The sequence below is a fragment of the Papaver somniferum genome, unplaced genomic scaffold (genome assembly GCF_003573695.1).
Source record: "Papaver somniferum cultivar HN1 unplaced genomic scaffold, ASM357369v1 unplaced-scaffold_19, whole genome shotgun sequence".
In the NCBI taxonomy this organism is placed as follows: Eukaryota; Viridiplantae; Streptophyta; class Magnoliopsida; order Ranunculales; family Papaveraceae; genus Papaver; species Papaver somniferum.
The window spans coordinates 19,455,407-19,467,030 of record NW_020628818.1 but is presented as its reverse complement, the minus strand read 5'-3'; the positions used below and the strand labels follow the sequence as shown (position 1 = coordinate 19,467,030).

The following is an 11,624-nucleotide window of genomic DNA, read 5'->3' as shown; positions in this document are numbered from 1 at the left end:
AGAACGTTCATGGCGCAGTTCCTGCGTAGGAATTGGTGCATATAAAGTGGATCATGGTAGTGGTGTAGGTGACCATGGTGGATCCATCTTTGTCAGATAACAAGCTACAAGAAGATGAAAGAACAAATTTGAAGTTCATGTTGCATAATTTTGGTTTTTTGTAGTTTGTTCTCAACTTCCCGTCTCCATCTTCTCCTCTAATCTACCATTCAAAGCTGCTCTAGAAGGAGCCCAAAATAAAAAAGTAAGAAAAAAAACAAGTTAAAGTTTTATATACTAGTGTGATTGATGCGAGTCACAATTTCCTTCAGATGCCTCCTAAAATGGCATCGCAGCATTGAAGTTTTTCTCCAAAGTTTTCATAGCGAGCGAGCGAGCCATTAGAAGAGTCCAAGTTGTTCTCCCATTTTGGGCATTCGATGATTCACTCTCAAAAAAGGTAGATACTTCAAACTTGTATTACTGTTAATAGAACTAAACTGAAATGCCATTGCCAGATACAAAATATTGCAACATAATAAATCTTGTTATAGTGCTTGGTGAGGATTTCTGTTTTGAGAATGCTGCAAGTGTAGACACCCGACATTATAAGGCATAAAGAGAGCAACGCCAAAAATCTGTAATAAGAGTGGATGCCATTGAATTTGCTATTCCCCTAATATGAATGTGAAGCTGATACTACCTGCCATCTATTATCTGCTTGTACCGGTACAATTCAATATTGATCGCCTAATTAAAATCCCAGCTACAAAAGGACGGCATTCTACTTCTCTCTTTTTTTATGGCAATCCCAGATATATAAAACAGTTCACAGCACATGATTATGCGCCTAGTAAACCAAAACTCAAACCACAATTCTCAAACTATGTTAGACTTCAGTGAAGATTTACGCGCATTAAATGATTAGGGAACATTAAAATTCTGGAAAAGCTCTGGAAGATGGGCATTTGTAAGCTTGGTTCTCTTGCTAATATCGCGTGTTTTCTTCTTGGCCTTTGGCTTGGGGTTACTACTTTGAACCTGAGCCATCGCCCTCCTCCTTGCAGTGTTGGTTGCAGGCTTCATCTTGTTTTTCTGAAGATATCTCTCAATATCAATCATGTCATGTGGAAGATCAATCTCTATAAATAGTGATTTTAAGTCATAGTCCACTTTGATGTCTATCTTGGGATCATTCGGGTATGCAACATCTTCTCGAGAATCAGAATTTGATAGCAACCAAACAGCACCAGAAGCCTTCAGAGCCTGCAAACGGCATAACATGCAGAAGTTTTAGCAGCTTAATCACTTCTATTCTATGTGTCTATATTCACCTGCCTGAATCTTTGTTTTATAACATCGAAGAAAGAAATGCTTCACTGGATTAACAAAGAATCAATAGTACCTGCAAGTCTTCCATGACCTTAGGGTATGCATCACTTAAGTCTCCAATTCGAATGCCTTCTGGATACTTAAGGATGAACTGGCACAGTTCTTCTTTGTTTTTAACGCCATACTTGGGCTGCAGAAAAGACATAAAACTATATCATCATATCCCCCACTCAATTGGAAGCAGATTGGTAAACAAAAGCTTCTCCTAAAAATCATTCTAGGAAATGGAAGAAAGCTGCTACCATGCATATGTACTAAAATCGGTAAACACTCGTGAAGGAAAGTAAGAGATACCTTGTAAGAGAAGCGCTTCCCATCATAGTACACTTTATCATTACTTGTCAAACTATCGAAGACCATCTTGTTGTTAGTTGCATCGACGTAACATGCATCATTTATTTGTTCCGCCGTAAAGGCTTCCCTTGTCTGGGGAAAAAAATAAGCATATAAATTCAGTCTTCCCCAATCAGCAGTCGTAAGCAAAACGTACGTACATTCAATCTGCCATCCCTTGAGAATGAGAGAAACTGTTCTTTAGATCTATGAACTGTTTATAGGTAAAAAATCTTAGCTCAGCCTTGAACTGTTGAACACTTTTGCTCACTAAGTTGGAAAACTTTAGTATGCGCCTATGCGGTAACTTACAGTTTCACATGATTCTTAACACAAACTAGCAAGATTAATGTATCATCATTAGCCCCAATTTTTCATAAGGCCACTTGCTTTATTCATGATAAACAGGACATTTCCAAATAAAACGAGAACATTGGTTCACTTTAAGAATGATCAATCTAGTAACAATCATCAGTTTACTTAGAGAGCAAAATGCAAGTGACAAACAGTCTAGTAATATACCTCGCGTAGAAGATCTACTACACGTTTCAATTGAGCCCCAATTGTGGATTTCTGGACGCTATTGATATATTGAAGCCTCTGTGTATCATATGAAAATTTGATTGCAGGAGCCTTGACAGCAATTGAAGCTGAAGTTGCAATAGGAACAGATTTATCATGAGGTGATGCGGCAGCTCTGAATGATCCTGCTCGCGCGTTGTTGATACTGGCTAGGGTTGATTGACATTTCTCCTGTTGCTTCTTGAATTTGGCCAGACTTTCTTCCAATGCCATTTTTTTAACAAAATAAGAAACCCCAACTAGCTAATACACTGATCAAAAGAAGAATTCCGAACAATTTCAAAACCCTAGTCAGTAGAAGATCCAACTACGGCGAGACATAGAGAATGCAGAGAGAGAGAGAGAGAGAGAGAGAAAGGTTTGGTTACCGCCAACTTGTGATCCCCACTCTTCAGCTGCTGTGATTATGGCTCTGAGGAAGTATGTCAAAGCTGCAGTGCTTGATTATTTAACTAGGGTTGACGGGTTGTGAAGAATTCGTCTAATATCGATACGGGCTCCACACTTTCGAGTACGAAGCCCTCTTATATCCTAGCCGGCCCGTATTTTTTCTCAAGAACACTGCTTTAGTACAATTATGTTCATTGTCATTACATTCCATAAAATCCTCATTATTTTGTTATGAGGTGACAACACTTGGTTTATTGTTGTGTTAAAAAGCATTCAAGCGATTCCGCACTGAGGCACACCTTAAGCAATAGCATCTAATTTCTGAATCTGTTTCCAGTCACATTTCATGAGAGACGGGTAGAAAGATGTGGAATCAATCAAAATTATTTAAAAGAATCAAAGAGGTACAATTTATATTTAACCCCCACCCAAAATTACTATCTTACTCGCTAAATCTATATAGATCCACCCACAATTACAATATAAGTCTTCTTCTTTTTTTCCCAAGCTTTTCTGGAGTAATTAGATTACCTCGGCATCATTTTTTCAGTAAATGATCTAGGTGCACGAGCAGTTGGTGGAGACAAAGAGTCGGGGATTATTGTCATCGTTTGAGATCGGGTAAGCATGTTAACCATGTTCGGTGTCTGGTAAGCATGAACCAGAGTTGTCATCTCTGTAGAATCTCCACGTGCTGTCGCCCTTTGCCATGAATGGGAGCTCATTCCAGACAAAACGTAGGCTCTACCTGATTCCTCATACTTTTGCCGGCTTGCCATCCTCTCTTGCATTTCTCTGAGCTCTGCATTCAAAGATACACATAACTGGTCACCAGATCGTGCAGACGCTGTATCCAGTAACCCTTTTCGACAACTCTCGAGTATACAAACAGCACTGGCCAAATCACCTCTTTCTGCAGCTGAGCGTGAATCTGCCATTGCTTCAGCAGCTTGTAGCCTATTCCTTTGCCTGTCCACTTCAATTGACACAACAACTTCTTTCATAATCTCAGGCCTTTGAACAATCACTTCCATGTTATCTGTAGACATGGTTTCTTTTGAGAAAGGGTCTTTGTAAACACACCGTACATTAATCAACTTTGTCTCATTACTTGAATCACCAGCAGGTACATTTAAAGATGCTAGAAAGTCCCTCTCTTCATCTGCATACAAATCTCCAACGTCAATGAATCCTGTCCTGCCATCATTTATCACACGAGTGGCATAGCTGCCTGCTTTCAGTGGGCCTAGACATATGTCTGGGTGGACAGACTCTATCCGAACTTGCAGGTCCTGCACAACCACACTGAGGAGTCCACCAATGCACTGAGCAAATGCATCTTGAATCACACCCTCCGCTTCGATAAAAGAAAATGTGCCCCCAGAGGTCTCTGAGATTGAGTGCAACATAACTGGATCATGGTCAGCACCAAACCCAAATGCATGTACTGGAATCTGCAACAATCCAGGGTTGCCACCATCACGATTTGCAAATGGCAGGCGGGACTGGAAGTCTGCTGGAAGCTGGCCTCTGTCTGTGTAAGAATCTTGCCCATCAGACAATAATATAATACTGCAGACGGGATTTTTCTCTCTACGATCTTCCATTACCTTTGCACCCTTCTTCAAGCCTTCTAAGATGTTTGTACCACCATTAGCATATAAAGAGTTGACGGCCTGTAGAGCATGTTGTCTTCCAGAATCAGTCATTCTACGAAGCGGAAAAAGGCGGTGGGCAGTGGAAGAGAAAGCAACAACAGACAATCGATCAGAGGGGCCTAAGTTTTGTATCACAAACCCCATTGCTTGTTTTAACAGCACAAGCTTGGTCCCCATCATGCTACCGCTTATATCAAGGATCGTCACAAGGTCAACTGGAGCCCGTGAAGCTTGAGACACATCTGAGGTAGCCTGATTACAACCAGGAGCTAGTTGTGAGCTTGTAACATGGGCTTTCAGATTGAGGAGAACAGAGAAATTCAGTCGGGAAATCGATCGTTGAACAGCAGACAGTTCCGGAAATGTTTTCATAGCTATTGACCTAGTCGAACTGTTCTCAATATCCTCATTTCTGTTAGCGATGCTAGTAGCTTCCACCTCAGGTTGAACATCTATTGGGTCGTCATCATTGAAGATGTCCGGCTCAGAAGGCTGACGATAAGTGTGCCGATTAGAAGCCGAACGAATAGGTCGGGCTAATATGGCTGCTGTTCCATCTTCTTGGAGCCAATCTACTGGACTGATCCTTGCTCTTCCATGGGAGAGATCTGAAGTAGGACCCTGGAAAGGAATATCCTTCCATTTCGCTCTACAAACCGGACAGACTTGGTTTCCATGCTTCACATTTGATGCAATACAATGGAAATGAAAGGAATGTGAACATTCTGCAGTGAATAGCGCATGCCCATGTCCTAGCTTCATGCTTCCTAGGCATATTGCACAAGTCTTCTGTAAAATAACAAAATTTCACACCCATTTAAGTATTTTCAACAAGACGTTCATCATAGTAACTCAGAAACCAACAGCAGCAGTGAATTTACAAGTAACAACACAGTTAATGACCAACACAGACTTCTAACAAGACACAAATTCGACCGAATGAGAAAGTGCGAAACAATGCAGTCCCTGATAAAACCGGCTAAAACCCGATTTCAATTGCAATTTTTAACACAAAATACCATTAAGGACAAGAAATCATTTCAGTTTCAAACTCCTATTTCCAGATGAAAATTGTATCACAGAAGAAATACTTCAAACTCTCATAGATAACATCCAAACAGTTAATAACATGAAATTCATTCATTCAATAATAAACAACAATAAATTACCCAGAACACAAAAATAACAAGACAAAAATCCAAACCTTTGAAGATCTGCTGACAGATTTAACCAAACGAGGACTACCAGAAGGAGGTTTAGAAACGTTTTGAACATCTGAACTTCGACCTGGTTGAGTAAGAAGTTGATTCGATTGACGAGTAGGAGTAGTAGCATGTGATAATCTCCTGGAAGTATTAGTTGTTGTAGTAGTAGAAGTAACATCAATAGAAGATGATGATGGTGAAGAATTTCCCCCCTCTATTGTTTTTGGTGGTCTAAGACATAAAGTAAATCCAAAAGCAACCTTAACTTTCCACCATTTACTAGTTCCCCCCATGTTTTCTTATTAAGATCCTCCTCCTCAAAACCCAGACCTCCTCTCAATTAGATCTTCAAAACCCTTAATCAATTCAAGACATTTAATCAAACCCAGGCGAAATCAAAACGGAAAAATCTTTTAAAAGAAAAAAGATTGGATTTTTATGGGAAGAGAAGCTTTGAATCTAGATGAAAAGGGAGAGAAAAAAAAGGAGGAGGATTGATTATATATTTTCAATGTAAACCCTATCTGTGTCAAAAGAAAAAGAAAACGACAACTTTGTAAAAGGTAAATCGTGAAAATCTAAATATATAATTAAGGAGAAAGATTGAAATTTTTCTTCTGTGTTATGATGGTTTATCCGCCATTAAACTACTGTTTTTCTGGTAGTAAATGCGGAGCTCAAGAAGAAGAAAAAGAGAAAGATGGGAACTTTTTTGTTTTGTTGTTAATTTAACGTAGGAGTAAAGTTAGGATCTTTTGGTGGACTTTACAAAGGTGTGTGTTTGATTAGTTCGATTTTGTTTGTTGCCTAATTATACTTTTCATTCATTTCCTATTTTGCCCTTGAGGTTTTTATTTTGTTTTGTTTATGTGGAGACCGGAGAATACAATGAAACAATAAAACAGTGTGGAAGTCTTTTACTATTTTTAGTTTTTGGTAGAGAAATAGAACTCAATCGGAGAATAAAAGTCAATCTCATAAATAAAAGTAAAAAAATTATATTTTTTCTCAAGTTGTTTGTAAATTTTGTTTTAATTATGATTCTTTTAATCTCTGTTAGGCCAAAGAGAGTTATGTCTCGTACTGTGTCGAAACACTCCATTAGGAGCTTGACACAAACATAACTTAAACATAATTAAAATTTAGAAGTCTTAACTATTTTGTTTGTTAAGACTAATCAACACGATCTAATCTCTGTCAGCTAGAGATAACTCTTTAATGTGTATCTAGTGGTAGCTTTTTGACTTTTAGAAATCAAAAAACAAGAAATCAGTTTGGGTAGAGAATTTCAAAACAACTTGTAGTTGTAGAAGTCGAATAGTTTACCTTTTATGAGGCAAAATAATTTTGCTTTTGACTTCTGCTTTTAGAATAGCAGAAAAACTTTTGCTTCTGATATCCAAAACACTCAGTTAGTAAACGAAACGATCCAAGGCTGGTAACAAAAATAGTGTTGGTATTATAACAAAAAACACTAAACCCTTGTTATGATTTAGATTCAAGTTTACGCATTGCTTTGAAATCTCCTGGGTCAAATACAGCATGTCAATCAAAGTAACAAAAGTAAAACTTGTTAATCAAACCTGAAACCCGGAAATTAATAACAGAAGTTTGAAAAGCCTCTCAACAGGGCAACACATAAACCCTTAAAACCCGATCAAACAACAAAACTAGATGATCGTGAACAATTTCTATCTCAAACTGCACTCGGAAAACGTTGGCGGTCAGGAACTAATCAGTAAACATGACAGACTAGTCATATATACGCATAACAACACAATGAACATGCATCTCCCTGTAGTTTGATTTTTGGAAGCAAAAAATCTAGAAATTAGTTTGGGTACTTAATTTTAGAATGACTTCTACGAGCAAAAAAATATTTTTTTTATAGGTCCAAAAGTAACTTTCTGATTTCTAGAAGTCAAAAAACAAGAAGTCAGTTTGGCAATTTTATTTCAAAACGACTTATGGAAGAAAAAAGTTAACTCTTTGTGAAGCAAAATGTTTTTACTTCTGACTTCATAACTTTTAGAAATTAGTTTGGTACACGGTTGTATAATGACTTTTAGAAAGCAAAAAAAATTAACTTTTTAAACATGGTTGGACACCATACAAGTCAGTTTAACTGTTTATGGTCTTAGCTGTACGGCATTCATAACTTTCTGTCTTTTTCTCAAAGTCCAAAAGCAGACTAAAAAATATGAGGCGCACCCGTTTAGTGGGACCAAATTACATGAAAATCGTCCCCTACCCCAGGCCAATGTAACATTTTCTTCTACTGATTTAATTTCATCCTCATCGTTTCAAGATTCAAAAAATAAACAAATTTCATTCCGATGAGAATTAAAAAAATAAATAAACATTGTTTCTCATATTCTTTAGTTTTTAAAAAAATTTGTTTTGTTTTGTTTTGTGAGTGTTTGTTATAGATTTAGGCAGTGATTGACACGTGCAGGTGAATTTCCTTATACACGTGCACATGCATGAATTACAAAACTCATTAGGTGGTCAGCCTGACAAAGGAATCCCACCAAATAAGCAGTCGGTTTTAATCAGTACTGCTGCAACGGGAAGCTTTTTCTGTTGTTGACCAGATTCGCGAATTAGAACCCCATTTCAGTTGATTTTCTTGCAACAGAATTGTTAGTTGCTGCAACAACAAAAAAATGCGACTATGAGTTCGTGTGAACCAAATAAAACTGCACAATGGGGAATGGAGTGGTTTCTGTTTTTGTTGCTGCAAGAGTTGTTTCGAGTTTTCATTACTTTTGAAGAAAAAGGCAAAAGTACTGGTAGTAAATTATAATTACTTTTCCATGACTTGTAGTTGATTTAGAATCCTAGGGGGTTTCAGTGGGTTTTTTTTATTGGTGAGGGAGTTTAGTGGGTTTAAATCATGATGTTTGTGGGGGTGGGTGATCGACTAAGGTGGTTTTGATACTGTTATACACACTTTCTTTCTCTAGTAGCGTTTTTTAGGGAAAAGTCGCACCCAAAAATAAACGGACTAGCTCCACGATATGAAAATGGAAACGCCAGCTTTTTCCCACTTTTAAATGTGATCGGTTTCCATTTATTAGCTACCGCTCTTTAGTGACTACTGTTTCTGTCACTTTCTGCAATAAAATTTACTTATTACTTGTTGACTTCCTTAACTGTAAATGAGTTTCAGGCAAGGATCGTGATGTGATCACGCCCTTATTCAACGAAGTTCTGAAAATGAATTGCCATTTACAGGGAAAAAAAAAAAAGAGGTTGGAGCAATTCCTATTGCAATGGTCAAATCCAATTTTTTTTAAGCCCGATGGATGATTAAACTGACTTTTCCACTATGATAAAGCACTAGGCGTTAGATAATCAAGTGCGCGTGTTTGAGACAAACGTTGGAATTTAAAGAAAAAGCGCGTGTATTGAGAATACAAACTCTGGCGTTGGTAAAACACATTCGGATGTTGGTCCTATCAATGCGGGCGTGAGATACAAAATCTCCAACTTTCATATCTGCAACGGTCATAATTCCGACGTTTATATTTCAAAACCTATAAATTGGAGTAAACTAACTTCATTTCTGTCACACCACTACTATTTCCTTCTTCTAAAACTCTTCTAAATCAAATTTTTTTTATATAGTATGAGCGGCTTTTTAAAAAAAGTGGTCAATAGTGTAAAGAAGAAAAGAGACCGAAGAAATGAACTGGCACCGCGGCCTTCCACAGGTGTAGATTTTTCTCAAAATCGGGAAGCAGAGTTTTTTGCGCCGAGTGTCGTCGTTGGTCCATCATTAGTCCAAGGTCATGTGTCGGGGCATCAAGATTGGTCTGATGATTATTTTTATATGAGTGGTGGATTTTCAGAATTAAAGGCTATTTATGAAGTTTTACTCCCTCAAGTCCGAGAAAGGGTTGACAGATATCCCTGGCGTGCACTTTATAGTGTGAAGCCTAGAAGACACAACAATAAAATTCCGACAACAGTGGTAGAAAGGTGGTGGGCGACGACGCACACATTCCATTTCATTGATTTTGTGTTGAGATTATTAGTCCCACATTGTTTCGGAAATCTAACATCCTACGGTTTATAATCCTTAAGGCCTCTCCACTCGTTTCCAATTGGTTTTGAGTTGGATGCTCGTATTCTAACATGGTATCAGAGCAGGCTATTTGCGTTGAGTTATTGACCGCGCCTTTACTCCGCGCCACCCGATTTAATTATCCACGTGTTAGACCCTACGAGGCTACACGTGAGGGGGCGTGTTGAGATTATTAGTCCCACATTGTTTGGGAAATCTAAGATCCTGCAGTTTATAATCCTTGGGGCCTCTCCACTCATTGCCAATTGGTTTTGCGTTGGATGCCAGTATTCTAACATTTTGAAATTGGTAAGCTTGTTTAACTTAACTTAAATTATATTTTTTAAATAATTACTAAATAATCAAAAGAATTAATCATAGTTGATGTTATACTTGTAATAGGAATTACGCCCCTTTATTTGTATCTCATTTGTGGGATCCCAAGTGGAATAGGAGAGTCGCCACGTTCAACCAAGACGATTGGATATCAAATAGTAAATGGGAGACGCTTTTTCCCTCGTTTATAGATTCAGAAATACCTGAAGATTATAAAGAATTGAAAGGAGGTGGGATTAAATGTTCGGCGTTGAAGTATTTCCTTAACCAACCGAGAAACGCGGAGCATGTAGATGACTATCCTGAACTCGAACGGATGTTTATCTTATGGGTATTGGGTCAGACATTCTTTCCAAACGCAACTTCTGTTGCTCGTGTTGGTTGGCTTCAAGCGTTAGAAGATCTTGACAAAGCACCAGATTATGACTGGGGATCTGCAATTTTAACATAATTTTACTGTGGGCTAGATCATGCGTCCATGGGCGGAGATAACTTCACTGGTTTCTGGGGAATCATAGAGGTAAATATCAAAATTATTATTTTAAAGTTTAAATAATTTTTATGAGCAAATGTAGATTAATACAAAATACTAAAATTATGGAGTAATTTGCAGTATTGGTGGTATACTTACTTCCGTGTTGGTAAACCAATCCTTAAATACGATACCCAAAGATTTCTAATGTTGGATATGTACATCTCGACCAACTTAGTGAAGGGCACTGGCAGCGACATCTCGGGTTTCAGTTTTGTTCATAGGTTTTATCAGATGACTCGGAGCCACAACAACGTCGTTGTTCACCCTTACATTGATTAACCTGAGTATGATGCTGATGTTGGACAAAGTGTTCTTGATTATTCTCTACGTAGAGTTGTTTTTTACACTCCACATTTGGATAGAGGGGTTTGGTACCTGGGAGAAAGACTGCAGTACCGAATGCAAGGTATATATGCAATTACAATTAGCCCTCCACAATAGATGCAAACCTCTGGATCATATTTTGAACGACTGAGCAGAACCAATTGGGCGAGGTATGAACTAAATACACATAGGGATATTGGTGAAGTGGATTATATCAAATGGTACGAGTCAATTGCGAATCCTGTAATTGGGACACACAACACCCACATCTATGGGTTTGATCTCCCGGCGTTATCACACCTGTCCCATGATGAAAATATCTTTCCTAGCCAGCCACCTCCAAAAGAGCCATGCTTTATGACTTAATCCACGCGGGTGCAAGTTCTTCATCATCTTCGTCAAATTTTCCCGAAATTCTTTGGGAAATGCCAAGTATTACTTCACAAGGTGAGCCAACCACGATCCCCATTGTTTCCCAAGGTATGGAACGTGATTATCCTTAAAACAATGTGAGGGCCAGTGAGGGAGAGTTGAGGAGCCAACTGAACAATTTCTATTGGCTGACTCGGTAAATGGGGGCTACACACTTGGATGTGTGTCGTAAATGGCACGAGAACACAATGTTTGGATTGAGTCGAACTATAAATGATGATGGGCGGCAGTCACAGTCTTCCGATTCCACCAGGAGCAAAAAATCATTGCACGATAGTGATGATACAGTGGTGGAAGAAACACAAGTACGACAAAGTTCTTCTTCACCACACATACGGCACAATATTTCTTCACCACAAACTGTGCATGTATCTCAACCTCAAGTATTT

The 11,624-nt window shown here is 38.3% G+C and overlaps 2 protein-coding genes across 4 annotated transcripts; both read right to left on the bottom strand.

Annotated features, from left to right (window-relative positions):
- Positions 1-618: 618 nt before the first annotated feature.
- Positions 619-2,906, bottom strand: LOC113338883 (general transcription factor IIE subunit 2-like). 3 transcript variants are annotated; one of them, XM_026584281.1, is made up of 5 exons: positions 2,227-2,906; positions 1,818-1,881; positions 1,666-1,763; positions 1,385-1,501; positions 619-1,245 (listed from the first exon to the last, which is right to left on the bottom strand). In XM_026584281.1, the coding sequence occupies exons 1-5, from the start codon at positions 2,497-2,499 to the stop codon at positions 904-906; spliced, it is 894 nt and encodes a 297-aa protein (XP_026440066.1). In that variant the 5' UTR covers positions 2,500-2,906; the 3' UTR covers positions 619-903. The 3 variants fall into 3 exon arrangements, with proteins under 3 accessions (XP_026440066.1, XP_026440067.1, XP_026440068.1); XM_026584282.1 differs by having other exon boundaries at positions 1,818-1,872; XM_026584283.1 differs by lacking the exon at positions 1,818-1,881 and having other exon boundaries at positions 1,666-1,797.
- A 128-nt stretch (positions 2,907-3,034) lies between these two features.
- Positions 3,035-6,288, bottom strand: LOC113338882 (E3 ubiquitin-protein ligase WAV3-like). The gene is made up of 2 exons (XM_026584280.1): positions 5,539-6,288; positions 3,035-5,123 (listed from the first exon to the last, which is right to left on the bottom strand). The coding sequence occupies exons 1-2, from the start codon at positions 5,830-5,832 to the stop codon at positions 3,204-3,206; spliced, it is 2,214 nt and encodes a 737-aa protein (XP_026440065.1). The 5' UTR covers positions 5,833-6,288; the 3' UTR covers positions 3,035-3,203.
- Between the last annotated feature and the right edge of the window lie 5,336 nt (positions 6,289-11,624).